General features: G+C 44.0%; 1 protein-coding gene across 4 annotated transcripts in view; it reads left to right on the top strand.

Annotated features, from left to right (window-relative positions):
• Nucleotides 1-17,515, top strand: part of TF (transferrin) — a 72,708-nt gene that overhangs the window by 15,076 nt on the left and 40,117 nt on the right. The window contains exons 9-17 of one of the 4 annotated variants that reach the window (XM_036332554.1): nucleotides 364-506; nucleotides 3,045-3,135; nucleotides 4,279-4,335; nucleotides 6,000-6,155; nucleotides 8,920-9,061; nucleotides 13,348-13,412; nucleotides 14,081-14,265; nucleotides 15,421-15,607; nucleotides 16,377-16,577. The exons of 1 other annotated variant lie outside the window; for it this stretch is intronic. In XM_036332554.1, coding sequence (XP_036188447.1) covers nucleotides 364-506; nucleotides 3,045-3,135; nucleotides 4,279-4,335; nucleotides 6,000-6,155; nucleotides 8,920-9,061; nucleotides 13,348-13,412; nucleotides 14,081-14,265; nucleotides 15,421-15,607; nucleotides 16,377-16,411 — 1,061 coding nt within the window. In that variant the 3' untranslated portion in view covers nucleotides 16,412-16,577. Of the gene's footprint in view, nucleotides 1-363; nucleotides 507-3,044; nucleotides 3,136-4,278; nucleotides 4,336-5,999; nucleotides 6,156-8,919; nucleotides 9,062-13,347; nucleotides 13,413-14,080; nucleotides 14,266-15,420; nucleotides 15,608-16,302; nucleotides 16,578-17,515 lie in introns of those variants that run through there. 2 more of the 4 variants (XM_036332551.1, XM_036332555.1) reach the window with 2 other exon arrangements.

Raw genomic sequence — 17,515 nt, 5'->3', positions numbered from 1 at the left:
AACAGGAGAGCAAGCAGGCCCACCGAGAGCAGAACACATGACTACCCCCTGGGGAGCACTCCCTGGATGGGAGAACCCAGTCCTGTAAGAGAGGGCTCAGAGGCCTTCCCTGGGGAGGTGATGCCTGAGAAGGTGAGGTCAGGAGGGACGTTAGGGTTGCTCTGCCTTCACTGCACTTTCTGAGAACTGAGTTCTCATTTCTCCGGGGGGTGATAGGCAGGAGTGAGTGGTGATATGGGCATGTGACTCTGCTGATGTCGATGGGGACCTCACTGGACAGTCACTCTGTAGCTGGTGGCACTAAACTCCCAAACCCATCCTGGAGCTTCCTTTGGATCCCTGGCTCTTCTCTACTTGTCCTAGGTGGGAAAGGCTCACAGACGGTGAAGTGGTGCGCAGTGGGCCACCATGAGAGTGCCAAGTGTAGCGAGTGGACTATCAAGAGTGGTGGCATCTTAGAGTGCACCACGAAGAAGACCACTGAGGACTGCATTGCTGCCATAGTGGTAAGGAAGGCCCTGCCTCCACAGCTGAGTTCAGACACCCACACATGTTGCCTTTCTGTGGAGACTTCCCAGACACCTTCCCATCAGCCGCGAGGTTGAGATGCAACTGTTGTGTTGCATCTTTCCCATTCTCCAAAGCCCTATCCCACTCCACCCCATGGACCCCTGCTCAGGGCTGGGCAGAAACAAAGAGCATTCCCAAAGCTCAAACTCATTTGGTGCTCAGCTCTGGTGACCAGGGAGCTCTGAATGGTGTCCTGCCTAGGACCTGTGGGAAGTGGGATGACATCCCAGGGCATGGTCAGGGCCCCTGTGGATTGTGAAAGCAAATCAGCCTTTTCAGTCCTTTAGTTGAACGTTTAATTTTTTTCTGGTGATAAAAATATTACATGTTGGAAGAGAAATGAAAAATAAATAATATCATTTACAACTTCATAACTCAGAAATAATTACCACACAATTTTTGAGTTATGAAGCTCATTTCTGTTTCTCTATGAACAGATAATACTTTTGTGATTAGAAAAAAAAAATGATAAAGGACTGAAAAATTGACAAACTCTGGAGACATACAGTCTTTCTTAGGAAAGAAGATCCTAATTTTGGTAAATTTACCTGGGACCAACCCATAAGATTAAGATCTTGCAATTTCTACAGCCTCCTAACTTTGTCAATGATAAGGATTAAATTATTTTGATTGCTCATAACATTACCTGGCATATAAATAAATATTAGCTATTGTTATAATTACTTAAATTCTTGAGCATAGTTGGTGCACTTTCTAAGGTAATGAAGTATTCATTTAAAATGTTTTAATTGCTGCATAATATTCTACCAAGTATTTCTGCCTCAATTTATTTAACTAATTTCTAAATGTCTATATTTGAATTATCTCCAGACCTTTTGCTATTATAGATATGGGAATGAAGATTTTTTGTTCTTTAATCATCAGTATTTCTGAGTATGCCTTTAATACCAATGACAGCTAATATTTATGACCTCTTAACTAGCACTAACTCATTTAATCCTCACGATAAGCCTATAAGGTAGGTGCTTTGCCCATTTTATAGGTGAAATAATGTGTGTAGAACAGTATTTAGGGGTGTATCCCTTGGAGTAGTCAGATCCCAGAGACTGTGTGATATAGTGGTTATGAGCAAAAGTTAAGGCATTCAACTCCCTAAGTTTAAGTCCTGGTGACCATCTATTGGACAAATTATTTAACCCCTCTCTGCTTCAGTTTACTAATGTATTAATGAGGGAAAATTATACAACCTACCTAATTGGATTTTATGAGGAATATATGAAGTAACCACTGCAAAGTGTTTAGAAAAGGTCCTGACACATACAGGGGCTGGGCAAGTTTTTCCTTCTAGAGTTACTACTGTCTTAAGTAGTAGATTTTTTTTTACAGATTTCTAGAAAGGCTGTTAGCAGGTCAAAAGCAAAGAGTATGTCTGTGTCTGTGTGTTTCTTTCTAATGACCTTATCTGTGACTGTAAGTGTGCATTTTATGCTCTGTTGGAAAAATTTATCAATTAAAACTATACATTAATTATTATAGGAATACCTCATTTTATTGTGCTTTGCTTTATTGCACTTTGTAGATACTAGATTATTTTTTTGAAGGCAAGATTAAGGTTTGCTGAAGGCTTAGATCAGTGATGGCGAACCTTTTGAGCTCGGCGTGTCAGCATTTTGAAAAACCCTAACTTAACTCTGGTGCCGTGTCACATATAGAAATTTTTTGATATTTGCAACCATAGTAAAACAAAGATTTATATTTTTGATATTTATTTTATATATTTAAATGCCATTTAACAAAGAAAAATCAACCAAAAAACGTGTCATAGGTTCGCCATCACTGGCTTAGATGATAGCATTTATTTTAGCAATAAAGTCGTTTTAAATTAAGGTATGTGCATTGTTTTTAGAAATGATGTGCTTCACACTTAATAGACTATAGTATAATGTAAACATAACTTTTATATGCAGAGGGAAAACAAAAAATTCGTGTGACTTGCTTTATTGCAATATTTGATTTATTGTAGTGATCTGGAACTAAAACACAGTATCTCTGAGGTCTGCCTGTAATGAATTATCTAAGTAGAGAAATTAATTATGTACTGAAATCTTTGCTGTGCCAGGGCTCTAAGTACACTGCCAACAGAGTTATGGGACCAGAACTGAACTCTGCCATGCAAAAGAAAACATGTTCCATAGAAGCAGATAAATGCAGTCACTGAGTCTGGCATGTGGCTTGTTGAGCGATAGTGGTATAGTGAAAGCACTATGAGGGCATGGATCTCAGGAGAGGCTGGGGAGTCTGACCTGGGTTGGGCTCTTTCTCCTGGGTTAACGGGCCAAATGCATGTCCAGTTTTCTAAAACTGTGTTTACGTGGCAGAAGCTTTGGGTGATCCATGATTTGGTTAATCACAAGGACATGTGACATGAAGCCAGTGAGTTGGAGACCTCTGAGGGTCAGTGAGACAGGATAACAAGCTCACTGTTGTGCCACTGATTTATTTCCTAACCTCAGAAAGGAGACGCTGATGCCATGAGCTTAGATGGAGGATTTATCTACACGGCGGGCAAGTGCGGTCTGGTGCCTGTCCTGGCAGAGAACTACCGTAAGTGGAGGGAAGTGTCTCTGGCTGTTTTATTCCCTCTGGGCCATGGACTTAGAGATGAGGAAATAATTCGGTTCATTGTGAGATAATAACTATTGCTGGAGTGTAGGAAGCTAGTAGATAACATCCCGTTTTCCAAATGTCAGGACCAATTAAGACATAGATGTAAGATTTAGGCAAAAAGAGGTAAAAATAGCACCTTCATTACTGAGAATAGCGATACGGGAGGGCATGGTGTAGAGCTGGCTGCAGTGCTTGCCAAAATGCCCTTGAGTTAAGAGTTGCCCATTAATTCAGGAGAACAGGTCAGCTGGCTCAGCCCATGGCTGAGGGCCGAGGAAAACATTCTGTCAGAGGTGAGTAGCTCTAAACCACCTTCTCCCCATTATCCCCAATAATGAAAGAAGGGGCTGAGCCACATGTGCCTAGATCCTTGTGCCAAATTTACTAATCCAAAATTTACTCATGCCAGCGGCACTGGAAGACTGGAGGGTGGGGCTGCAAGGTCACGTTCTTTAGTGGGGATCTATCCAAATGAAAAAATAAGGCCAGAGAAGAGGATTTCACCAGTATCATTTGTTAAACACCTCATCTGCTAGGCAGTGAGCAAGAAACGACGCATTATCCTTCAAAACAAAACGACTCCATAACACAAATAGTGGTATGTCCATTTTATAGATGTAAAAACTAAGGCTTAGAAAAGTTAAATGCTGTGTCCAAGGTAGAATAAAGACTGCATCCAGGTCTTTCTGACTCTATGGATTGGTTCTTTGTTCTCTAATATAGCAAGAATATAACGATGAAAGATGTCAGGATGACTTGAATCCCATAGGAAATGCAAAACAATTTTTGTCAAGATCTTCAGTGGTCCCTTTGAACAGGCATCTCATTTTCTTTCTCTGCATCTGCCTAAGTATTGGGGAGATTCTGGGATGAAACCTGAAGTTCAAATGGCAAAGATCAGGGGAAGAGGGGGTAAAATGGGACTGCAGAATTTTAACTTAATGACCAATGAAAACCTGCTTAGTTGGTGTTCCTCTTTATTTTACTCTTAACTCTTATGATTGAACACCTCATGTCTTTGGGATCAGCTTGTGGGAATTTAATGCCATATACCTCAATTGTTTTTCTTTTTCTTTCTAGTGTCCCAAGATAGCAAAGAGCAGCTTGGGTCTAGGTGTGAAAATATACTCATGGAAGGTGAGTTAGAATCAGTAACACTGGGGTTCAAAGGTAAAGGCCTGTTCTTAGGAAAAGGGTGAGGAAAACCTTAAAAATAAACAAAAGTTACTAGAGTTGTAACAAAAATAAAGGAGAAGATGACACCACAGTTACTTGTTAGAGAGCAAATCTATCCTGAAGCTGTAATAATAATGACTATTCATAGGGTACTCTACAGTTGACAGATCTCTTGCTTGCACTATTCCTGTTTGCTTTCCTCAGCAATCCTCTAGTATGTGGGCATCATTGTCCCATATTATGTAGATGGGAAAGTGAGGCTCAGGGCCACACAGCCAGGAAGTGGCTGCACCTGGGCTTGAGAAGAGGTGGCCTGACTGGAACCCTGGGCCCCTCCTGACCAACCACACTGCTCCTTGTCACCTCTGCACGAAGGTCTGCACTGGGGCTTGTTGTTAATGAAGACGAGGAGGAAAATGAAATCACTCTTAGCTTTGAGCCAGCTGGATTTGAATAGCAGGGGAGCCAATCTCGTTTTTAGAATAGGAGAGCAGGTGACAAGTTCTCCCATCTGTGTCTCCACATAGGCAGAGAGGGTCTATATCTGTCTGTGAAGTACTGATCTTGGGCATTAGCTAAAGCATCTAGTGTAGTACCTGGACCAGATGCATCAGCCTCACCTGAGAACTTATTAGAAATGAAAATTCTTGGACCCCACCCCACATCTGCTGAGTCGGACTCCAAAGATGGGGCCACTGTTCTGTGTACAATTCTATAATACGTCATCTGTATATTGTATTGTGTGTTCACCACCCCAGGTCAAGTCTCCTTCCATCACACATTCTCTTCTAATTCTGCAGATTTATAATTCTAATCTTATTATAAATTCAGCTTTGCAGTTTAGGTCGTACTCAATAAGCACAATTCAGTTACATAATTTTGGGACAGGAATCCATGAAATATCAATGGTGCTCCCATTAGAATCAGGAACAAGACAAGAAGGCCCACTCCCACCAAATATATTTGGCATTATTTTGGAAGTGAATGCAGTAAGTTAAAAATATATATATATTAAGATATATATATTTAATATTGGGGGATGAGAAATTAAATTATCATTATTAGAAAATGTTATTGTGAACCTAGAAAATCAGAGACTTAACTTTATAAAAGAAGTCATTAAAGATCTTTCTTTTGGACTTCTATTCAATAGAAATATTTAAACAGAAACACACTCATATGTACAAAGATTTAGGGGAAAATGGGTCACAATGTAAATGCCCACCAGTAGGGGGAACACAGTGGAACGTAACTTAGAGTCAACCAATAAACAACATGAGAGAGCTATATTGATTTCTACTGAATCAAAAAGGTCCACCGTAGATCTTTAAAAAGGTTCAAGTAACTCGCAGAAAAGAATGTACAGCAGGATTCAGTTGAAGAAGTATGAAGTGTGTGTGTAAATACTTGTGAATGTTTGTATGTAGACACATCGGGACCAGGAGTGTCATTCTGTTTGGCCCAGTACTAATAATGACAGTTATTTGCAGGGGCTTCTGCTAGAGTGAGGTAAGGGATTCAATCTTTTCCCCCTCCCTGGAAAGAGTGGCAGGCAGGGGCTAGCTGCAGCAGCTCTAGGAGGGCCCTGGAGCTGTTGAAATTGATCTCAGTATCTCTGTTGCAAGGCCACTACGCTGTGGCAGTGGTTAAGAAATCAGATGCCGACCTCACCTGGAACTCTCTGCGAGGCAAGAAGTCCTGCCACACCGCAGTTGGCACTTCTGCGGGCTGGAACATCCCCATGGGCTTGATATACAACCAAACGGGGTCCTGCAAATTTGGTAAGTGTGTTCTGGGAGGTGGTGTGGCAGCCCCTTCCTTGGGCCTGTGTCTGTGTAGGGGACAAATTCAGTTCAATGAATAGCAAGGGGTGGCATAAGGGGCTGGACAGACTGTGGGTGAACTTCACATGTCCCTAAGCAAGTCCTCCCCTTTCTCCTCACCTCCTTGCCTCCAAGGAAGAGGCTTGGCCCAAAGGGCAGACCTTGGGGAAAGGTCTTTATGTCGCGCAGCTGGCTCAGGGAACAGGCCCGGGGTTGCAAAGCAAGAGTGGGTGTGCGCGCATTATTTTCCCAAACAAACTGGCTGCTTTTTAAGATTGAAAACCTTACACCAGAAGGTCCTTAAGTGCTTTAACTTTCACTTTCATCCTCATGTTTCTTAGGTTCCGGTATTATTCATTTTAGCAACATTCTTGCTATACCTAAAAGGCTCCTGTTCCCCTGCTTTCCCCAGCCACCTGACACATCCCAGCCCTGTGTGAACCCCACCACCTGCTCTCTTCTCCCTCTGCACCTGAGCAGCTGAGCATGGCTGGAAATGTCCCGGGGTGGAACAATTCCTTCCACTGGAAATGCCCCAGGTGCTGGCCTCAGCACTCAGGAGCACTCCCACTGCTTCTCTGCGCCACATCCCTGCACTTCCCAATAAGTATCCCAATGTTCTAACTGTCCACACACCCCCACCCCACACCCATCTACCACCTTTTCTCAGCAGATGATCTCATCTGCACCTGCAGTAGGCAATTGAAACCGCCAGAAAGGGTCCCCGCCCCCCCCTCGACATTCCAATGCCAAAGCTGTGGCCTCCTGATAGCTGTATCTGCTCAGCCTCCCTCCACAGCCCAGCCAAGCCCTCTACCAGTAATCAGGTGTGGGCCCCTCCCTTGTTCCCCTCTGCAGAGCCTCATACCCTCAGTCAGTACTTCTCCCTCTGGTATATCCAACAGTTTCTTTCAACAGGTAAACACACCCAGTGTCTTCCATTTTTACAAATTTCCCCTCTCCCAACATTCTCCTCCAGCTCCTGTCTTCTTTCTCTGCCCCTTTACTCCCAGGCTTATTAAAAGCCTGGCCTGAGCCACTCCCCTCCCACCCACTCCCTGCCCTCTGGCTTTCTGCATCATTCCACACCAAGAACTCTGGTCAAGGCTGCATGACCTACCTGTTGCTTAACTGGAAGGGCATGCTCCAGTCCTCTTCTACATGACCCCTCTTTCTTCAGATCACCCTAAAACACTTATCTCCCGGCTTTTGTGGACACACACTAGCTTGGTGTTTCTCCTACCCCTTCAAAGTCCCCCTTTCCCAACCTGGTTAATAAATGTCTGAGTTGCTGAAAGCAACCCCCACCCCACTCCCCAAACCCATGCCTACAGCCTTGACTGCCATCTAAACAAATATTGTATGTAGGGAGTTAGGCACATAGCAAGCACTAGATAAATGTTTGCTGCTATTAATATTATGTCTATATGTTGATACTATCAAGTTTTAGTCCCTAGCACAGATCTCTCCTTGACCTCCAGACCAGTATATATGAACTGTCTCTTTGACATTATCTGCTTAGATATCTCAAAAGCACATTAAGCTCAACCTGCCCCAAATGGAATACATCATCTCTGCTGAGCCTGGTCCTGCCCCTGAGCTGCCTAGCTTGGTGGAGGACCGCACAGTCCATCCACTTGTCCCAGCTGGGAACCTGGGAGCTGCCATCCTCCATACACCCATCCATCACTAGTGATGTCAGTTTCTCTCCTCTACACCTCCCTCCCTCCCAGCTGTGCTACTCTAGTCCAAGCTGCCCTCATCTCCCCTTGACCACTGCAGTAGCCTGCTGCATGCACCCACATCTGCCCTCGATTTCATCCACCCTGTTGCCAGACCGTTCTTTGAAAAGAGCAGATCTGATTATGTCCTGGCCAGGACTGTCTAAAGCCCTTCAGAAGCTCCCTATTGCTCTAACAATAAAGAACAAAATCTACACCAAAGTGTAGAAGGTCACATGTGGTCTGGATCTCTGCCCCTCCCTACTCACTCTTGCTGTGGGTGGTCCAGCCCCAGTGGCCTCCATTAAGCTCTCTAGGCAGTTTGCCCCTCACCCCCAAACTCTGCCCTAGGCCTCTGCAGATGCTGCTTCCTTTGCCCTTTACTTGGGTAATTCCTATTCATTCTTCATCTCTCGACTTGAGGCTTCTTTCTGATTCCCAGGTCTGCACGGGGTTCCTTTATCTGCGGCCTGTGGGATCTTATTTTCCCCCGCGGAGCAAAGGGAGAAACAAATTCAATGTGTGATTGCTTGGGTTATGACTGCTGTCTCATAGACTTGGGTTCAGGAGGGTAGGTCCTCACTGTGGTGCCCTGGAGCCCAGCACAGGGCTTGGTGGCTGGGCCTTTCGGGCCCCTTCTTGGCTTGGAGTCATGATGGCAGACCATGTAAAGAAGGCAGGGCAGCAGAGGTTGGAAAACAGTGGGACATGTTTTCCAATTTTGTCCACTCTTAGGATTAAATCTATTCCCACTCTTCCTGTGCCAGGACAGGGTGGACTTTTGTGGACTCACAGACCCTTGCCCCAACTTCAGCTAGTCCCCCTTCACTTTGCTCCAGCTGCAACTTAAAACAATTTTTCATAAGGTTCCTATTTTGAATAATATGGTACCAGATACCTGAATGTGTCTTTACATCATCAGGCAATTCTAGGGACAAAAACCTGAGGCTTTCTTGCTAACACAGGCGGGAAGAGCTGACCTCCTGTTTCCTCCTGCACAGATGAATTCTTCAGTCAAAGCTGTGCCCCTGGGTCTGATCCAGAGTCCAGTTTCTGTGCTCTGTGCGGCGGTGGCAGCAATGCAGCCCACAAGTGTGCTCCCAACAGCCACGAGAAATACTACGGCTCCAGTGGGGCATTCAGGCGAGTAGTGTCTGTGCACCACCTTTCTCTCTGGCACCAACCCCATGAACCTCTTGTCCTTTCACCTTTTTCCCAGCATCTGGGTGCTGCATTTAGGAGGAGCCAGAATTTGGAACTAGAATTGCAAATTCCCACTGCCCCCAAGGACTCAAGTTCAGCCCCTTTTTGGAGCACTCTCCTACAGACCCAGCAGACTGAAGGCACCTGGGGAGAGGCAAGATGATGGTCCTGGGAAAACCCTGGTTCTACTTTTGCCCCTTTCTTCTGTGTGATTGTGCATACATCATGGATTCCTTCAGAGCCCCAGTTTAAAATCAAAGGATGGGCACCCTACACGTGCTTCTTACACCTGGCTGATGAGTCCATTTTAAAAATAGATATCCCTGGGCTCCTTTATCCATGCAATAAATATATATTGAGCACCTAGTATGGGGCAGGCACTAGTCGAGGTAGAGGGTTATTGCAGCAACAAGACACACATAGTCCCCACCCCCTGGGTCCCCTGAGAGTAGGACAATAAACACATAAATAAAGGACAATCACTTGCTGACTGTGTAAAGAGGAACCAAGGTGGGTGATGTGGCAGTGACATGGGTAGGGGACAATTTTGGAAACAGTGGTCAGGGAAGGCCTTAGCAAGGAGGGAGACCATGTGATCTGAGGATTAAGTATTGAGAGGGAATCCAGCCCCCAAAAAAATCTGGGGGAAGAGGAATCAGGAAGAAGGAATAGCAAGGACAAAGGCCTGGGGCGGGACAAATCATACTGTAAGAAGGTCTGAGTAGAGCACAGAAGGGGGTGGAATCAGGCGTGTGAGGAGGCTAGAGCTGAGGCACTGGCTGTTTTGGTGGCCTACTGGCCTGGCTGAGAAGGTAGATTAATTCTAAGTACGATGGGCAGTGTGGGACTCTTTGAGGCAATAGGCTATGCTGTGTGAAAGGGTTGTATGGCTGTTGTGGAGAATGTGTGAGCTTCTAGAAAGGACCCTTTTATTCATCACACTGCCAGACAACCTCGTTCTGCCTTCTCCAAAGTTTTATCTCTTTCATTAGCCATACATAAATTACATATTTTCACAGATCCCACTACAGCAATCTTATATAATAAAAGCCTAATATACTAAGTATCCAGTCGTCCAGTTGTCCATTCAACCAATCAAAGCATAATATGCTAACAATATGCTAAGGCTGCTAAACCACTCGCTATGATGTGTACTGACCACCAGGGGGCAGACACTCAGACTGGTAGGTTAGCTTGCTGCTGGGGTCCGGCTAATCCGGACTGAGCAAGATGGGCCAGACATGCCCTAGAGCCTTCCTGTGGCCCCTCCCCAGCTGGCCAACCTCCCTAGTCCCTCCCCAGTGCCAACTGTGCACTGGTGGGGTCTCTCAGCCTGGCCTGCACCCTCTTGCAATCTGGGACCCCTCAGGGGATGTTGGAGAGCTGGTTTCGGCCCAATCCCGCAGGCCAGGCCGAGGGACCCTACCAGTGCACAAATTCATGCACCAGGCCTCTAGTATATACTAAATGTTAAACCTAGGCTAAAACAGTTTACTTTTTCTTTACATTCGAAGGTGCATTGGTATTAGGGTTGATAGTCCCATTTTGGTACTATTATGATATATTAGAGGACCTAGAATCGAGTTCTGTCTCAAACCGTGACCCCCTCTCTTTCCAAAAGGAAGATGAACACACAAAGAGCAAACACCTCATTCTCCCCACCACCTCCTACCGGCCTTTTCACTCCCTATAGTTTCCCGACTTCAACAGCCCTTCATTCCTACTGACCTGTGTTCCATTGATTCTACAACCCTATCCTGTTCTCATCCCTCCTCATGTCCTTTTCCCTTTCTGTACCCAATGTCCATTCCACAGGCAACCATGATAATTATTCCCCTGCATATATCCTCCTCTCCTGGCTGAACCACAATCTTGGGTAGGTCCAACATTCCACTACTCTGTGCCTGCTAACTGGTCTCCCTTTAAAGCAGGGGTGGGGAACGTCTGGACTGAGAAATCATGGCTCTGCCAAGGTATTAAAGGTGAGTTAATTAAATGTTTAACCAAATATAGTAGGCTAATGTTTAAGTTGATAATTTTGTATAGCCTGCAAGTGATGTTATAAATATCCAAATAGCCCTTGGCAGAAAAAAGGTTCCCCACCCCTGCTTTAAAGTAATGAGACCACTTAAATGAGTCATATGTTTCTAAGTCCATTCACCACCCCATTCTCCTAAAAGATGATTCCATACTTTTTCCTCTCGTCAATCCTCCAACACTCCTTCCTCCATCTATCAGATCTTTGTTTCCTATTTCACTTGAGGAAATTGAAGCAATCAAAAGAGAAATTCCACCCTGTTCCCAGTGCCACATCTACCCATGTGCTGGCATCTGTGCCCAGAGACGCTGCCCTCCATCCTCTTATTTGGGATGGCCAGGCTGTCTCCTTTCAAGGCCCAGTCCTGAACCAGCATTGACTGCCCCTCCTCCAGCCTCTTCCAGGGCATTGCCCCAGCACGTCTCCCTTCTTTCTCCTGCATCATCACATTTTCTTCTCTACTAGATCATTTCCATCAGCCTACAAACATGTTGCCATTTTTTCATCTTAAACATAAATAAGCAAAACCTCTCTTGATTTTCCTTTCCTTCCCATCTCTCTTCTCTTTACAACGAAATTCCTTGAAGAAGTTCAACATCCTTGCTCACTCCAATTTCTTTCCTTTCAATCCTCCCAGAACCCAGTTTACAAATCTGTTTACATTCCCCCAACCCCAACCAACAGAATTAGTTTTATTATTGTTTTTAAATGATCTAAAGAAAACAGTCCTCCTCATTGTTGGCACATGGGCAGGCTGCTCCCACCACATCTACCCCTTGGTGCACCACATCCACCAGCAGCTGAAACTGCACTTGTAAATCACCAGTGACCTCTATGCTGCTAAATAAATCCAAAGACCTGTTCTCAGTCCTTGCATTATTGATCTGCCAGCATCACTGGCACCACCGATCACTTCCTCCTCTTGGATACAGTTTCTTCCTTGGCTTCAGGACACCACACTCTCTTGGATCCCCTCCTTCCTCTCCTGTTACTGCATCTCAGTCTCTTGCTGATTCTACCTCACTTTGCCAACCTCTGCTGAAAGAAAGCCCAGCAATGATTTCGGTGCTTCTCTGGGAAGTAGGAGCACATGCTGGAGTAGGAGTGTTGGGGAGAGACAGAGGTTTCTGGGAAGTGGGAAACATTTTTGAAGCTCTATAGAGTGGGGAGGTGGCTGTCGAAAGCACTAGTTGTCACACTCAAGCACAAATCAGAATCTCCTCAAGTGGTTGTTAAAACACAGATCACTGGGCCCCGTCCCCATAAGTTTCTGATCCAGTAGGTCCAGGGTGGGGCCCGAGAATGTGCATTTCTAAGTTTCCAGCTGGCACCCAGGCTACTGGTCCCAGCTCAAGCTTTGAGAACCATGGGTCTAGAAGAGAGCAAGGAGAACAGGAATGCCCAAGTGAAGTTCATCACTGGGGAGGTCTCTGGTCTATCTCACTGCTGAGGTGCAGACATACCTGAGGCAGATGATCATGCTCATTCGGGACTGGGGTTGTATGAAGGGGCACTAAAGGAAAGAAACAGGGCAAGTGAGCTTAGGAAAACTGAAGGGGAGTAATAACCATAGCCAAGTATAGAGAGACCTGATGCTAGGAGAGAGAAAACTGGCGAGGTGCTCCTCATAATTAATAGTTAATAGCAATTTACATCTGAAAATGTCATAAAACTGATGTTAATGTAAATATTTCTCATAAAGAATGCACCTTAACCACAGACAAACATTTTTCAGAGGATTAAGTGTGAACAAATATCTAGTGATGCACATTAACTTTTTTTAAGGCCGAGTAGACATATGGGTGTGATAATACTCCTTCAAAATCACATCCTCCATGCTGATTTTACTCTTTGATGTGAACTTTGATCCAACCAGAGAGTCACTCTTGAATATCCCTGTTAATAGGAGAATATGAGTATCTCCTCTGGAAAAAATGATCAGTGTTCAAAATAAGGAGCATTAGAAACTAAATAAGCAGATTTAAAAAGAAATTATTACATTTCTCCTCTAATTCCCAGGGACAGCCAGGCATTACAGCTGTGTGTGTGGAAGTGGTCAGTGTTAGATGTGCCAAGCGGACTGGGTGGAGGGGTGTGAGCCTCTCAGTGACTCCCTTTTGGTGTCTCCCCACACACACACACACACCTCCTGTTGACCCTCCTCACTGACCTGGCCCTTGGTGTGCAGGTGTCTGGTTGAGAAGGGAGACGTGGCCTTTGTGGAGCACCCCACAGTTCTGCAGAACACAGACGGTATGTGCCTGCTCCGTCCTTTCCGCCCTTGGAAAAATCTGAGTTTCTCATGGGAAATACTCCCCAGGTGGGCTGTCAAGGAAGTTTATTTAAGTCATTAAGACTATAGTGACTTTGGCTCTAACATTTTTTTATGTAGGAAATGAGAAAATTCTTCATGTCCAGTCAGACTTGACAGGGTTGGTTATCAAATTGGCCTTGAACCCAACTGACAAACATGCGGAGGATGCAGTCCATCTGAGCACGTCTGGCTCTGTTGATGCATAGGCATCCTGACATATTCTGGATACATGTTTTTAACAGTTATATGTATTCAAAATATATTGTCCATCTATGAAAAATCTCGCCTTTTTACTTTCTTAATGATGTCTTTTTTATGAACAGAGATTCTTTATCTTAATGTAGTTCAATGTATCAATCTTTTCCTCTTTGGTTAGTGCTTCTTCATGCCTGTTTAAGAAATCTTTGTCTTTAATGGGGCTGAAAAGCACTAATCAGAAAGGTAATGAACTTATGAGTTTATGAATATTTCTCTTGTGTTTTATTTTAAAAGCTTTATTGTTTCTCTGTGTCTCTGTGATTCTCCAAGACACGGGTGGTTGGTCACATCTCTCAGGTGAGGGCACCTCGATGAAAGCTATCAGTTGTCCTGGTTTCTCTCTTGACAGGAAAAAACCCTGAAGACTGGGCTAAGGATCTAAAGCAGAAAGACTTTGAGCTGCTGTGCCTCGATGGCACCAGAAAGCCTGTGACTGAGGCTCAGAACTGCCACCTAGGCATAGTCCCAAATCATGCTGTGGTCTCAAGGAAAGATAAGGCAGATTCTGTTCGCAGAATGCTCTTCAACCAACAGGTATGGCAACTGCATGCTCAGCTCGCAGACCTGCAGACACACCCCAGCCCAGTCTCACTCTCTTCCTCCCTGGGCAGTGGAACTTGATTCTTGCAGTCCTTCCTCTGATGAAAGCGGAAGGCGTCTGGCTGTGTTCACTTCTTGCTCTGGGCCATCTAGGATATCACAGTGGATTGGAAAAGCCTCAGACATGTGGCCATCTGAAGTGTCTCACCAAGACTCATTCCTCTTTCTGAGCAGAGTCATGGTACCTGTTGGGCTTGTTTTGTCACAGACATAAGGGAGTTAGCTCAGTGCCCTTCACACTACACTGAGCCATATGTGGGAAAAGCAGAATGGAGGTTACCCTATCTGATCTAGGTAGATCTCAATGTGTTTCCTGAACCTGGCAAGCTGAACACTGTTTTAGGCTTCATGAACGTTATAAAGCCAACATTCAGATAATTTATGACGTTTATAGGTAGCCCGAAAGGGCTGATGCTATTGAGTAGCGGGCATGCATAAATCAAGTGATTTTAGGGAACACCCAGAGCCTTGTCGAGTAATCCATGACTTGGCATATGCTGCCCACACATTCCAGCTAAAGGACAACTCAGGGAGAGCTGGCAAAATCAGAGGCTCTTGGTCACAGACTTTTGAAGGATTGGGTCCTTGGTTACAAGGGAAGTGAACAAAGGAAGAGAGGGGAGGGGAAGAAAGAGATGGAAATGGATACCTGGGGCAGGTCCAGAGAATAGAAGAGGCAAGGTAGCAAGGGCTCCAGGAAGCAGCAAGATATACAAGTATGACCCAGGAAGTTGAAAGCACCAATGACTGGCGGAATAGTGATATAGTGGCAAACTTGGAGCCCTTTCTGCTTAGCACTTGCTTAACATACATCATCTCATCATTTACAAAGGAGTTCACTGAGGTTCAATAAGCTCAGTAAAGAATTTTCCTAAGATCACATGACAAGGAAAAGCGAGGGTCAGGATTTGAATCTAGAGGCCATGCTTTTTGCCATTTTCCTATGGTGCCTCCAAAAGTGTTGCTGTGTTCCAGGTTTCCTAGGGGCTAGAGCAGAGCAGTCCAGGAGACTCAGGTCTTTTGAGGCAGAATACACAACCCTGTGCTCTCTGGCACTGCCATCACTCACTGTCTGTCTGTCTGACCCAGGAGCTCTTTGGAAGAAATGGGTTTGAGTATATGATGTTCCAGTTGTTCAAATCCTCAACCAAGGACCTGCTCTTCAGTGATGACACGGAATGTTTGGCTAACCTTCAGGACAAAACAATTTATCAAAAGTACTTAGGACCAGAGTATCTTACAGCCATTGCTAATGTGAGGCAATGCTTACCCTCTGGTGAGTAGAATAAAACACTGAGGAGCAATAATGTCAGGGGCCAGATAAACATGTTTGTATTAAGGACCATCACTGCCGAGCCCTGGGTAGGTACTAATAGGAGCACAAAGATTCAGAGGGCTTGTTCCTGGCGCTGCAGGAGGATTCAGACTCATCAATGAGGTGACTCAATTAGACAACAGTATAAGACACTAGCTGAAAAAAGGCCAAAGCATTTGAAGGAGACAGAGCATGCAATAGAACTTGAAATCATTTGGAAATTGAACTTGTTTACATTTATATTTCTTTTCTTTTTTTGCTAAAAAATCAAAATGTATGTATGTGAGCACTTCAAATGTAGGGAGAAGGTTGGGAATGACATGTATATACCACTCAAAGGATCAATTTTCAAAAATTTTAAGTAAAATGTAAAAAATAATAATAGAAACAAAATATAGTTAACATGCTAGTAGGTCCCTTCTATCTAGAGTGGCATAGATGCCTCAAAAAGAAGTAAGCTGGAGAAATAAAGTTAGAGCTTCGATAACCCAATTATTGGGAGTGTACCTGAATTTTTGTTGAATTATTTCATGTGTTGTAGATAATGAGAGCAGGAAAGGAAGGACACTGTAGGTGGTTAAGGATAGTACTGACATTACTGAGGGGAGAGAGTGCTCGTTTTTAAAAAATCTTTACCGCCTACTATTTGCTTTTAGAAAACAAAAACAGAATTGTGTTGAGTAAGTACAGGCAGGACCTGAAGGTCTTTCTCTCATGTTATGCTCCACAGAACTTCTCGACGCCTGCACCTTACATGGAAGTTAAAAAGTGATGAAAGTGGACAACTGCAGAGATGCTCAAAGCCTGCAGATATCATGGGGCCACATTCTCAATTGTCTGTATGTGGATCTGTGTTAATATCTTTATAATTATGTGCTATACCTGATGCAAAAAATTAAAATGAATAAAAATTATCTTCTCAGAAAACTTCCTTAAATGTTCTCACATTTTTTTGGGGGGGAGAAAACTATTTCTTTGTACTAGAATTGTGCTTCTGATTTTAAATTATACCATAAAAGCTCATTCCCTTCCTACTTTTTGATTATTCTACCCAAGAGTCAAGTCATTTAAATATAATTTATGCAATAAATCTGTCTGAAGGCAGTCTGAGTGGTGATTATGCATCAATGTGTATAGTATCAAGTACTTACATAATAAAAACAAAGGATAAGGAATGAGTTTATTTTAAAAACATTTTTACCATTTAAGTTTTACAATGTCAAGTGGAATCAAACTGCTGATTGAGATTAATTGAAATATATTAAAATATATTAAAGGGATTGCAAGAATCCAATCCTACTACCCTTTTATGGTCAACTTCCTGAAAATGTGATTTATACTCTTTTCTTTAGAGTTAGTTTCTTATCTGAGATTTTGCCATACCTATCTATTATATAAAAGCCTAATATGCAAATTGTCCTCTCGGGAGTTTTGGAGACCAGGAGTTTGATAGCTCACTATGACGTGTGCTGACCACCAGTGGGTGGTGCAGAACGAAGGAAGGCCCCAGCTGGCAGCCAGAAGGAAGGCCCCCAATCAGCCCTGATCGCTAGCCAGGCTTAGGGACTCTACCCGTGCGTGAATTTCGTGCACCAGGCCTGTAGTTATTATCATAATTCCAGCTTATGGTAGTCTCAATGAATGTGTTGAATGGGAACCTAAGTTATATATTGTTAAATGTCAATTTTATGGGTGTAGACTTTTGCCTATAAAAGAGTAAATAGCATAGGACTTGCCCTCTTTCAACGGAAGAGAACAACTAAGAAACTGGACAAAATATACAAAACAACTGTCTTCAAACTGTTGGACAATAACAGCGTAGGAATATGATTCCTGAAAGAAGGGAAGGAAAAGAGGTGAGTAGAATGC

Source organism: Myotis myotis, unplaced genomic scaffold, assembly GCF_014108235.1.
Source record: "Myotis myotis isolate mMyoMyo1 unplaced genomic scaffold, mMyoMyo1.p scaffold_m19_p_13, whole genome shotgun sequence".
Taxonomy (NCBI): domain Eukaryota; kingdom Metazoa; phylum Chordata; class Mammalia; order Chiroptera; family Vespertilionidae; genus Myotis; species Myotis myotis.
The sequence above is the reverse complement of the archived record's forward strand: the minus strand, read 5'-3'. Positions and strand labels throughout refer to the sequence as shown.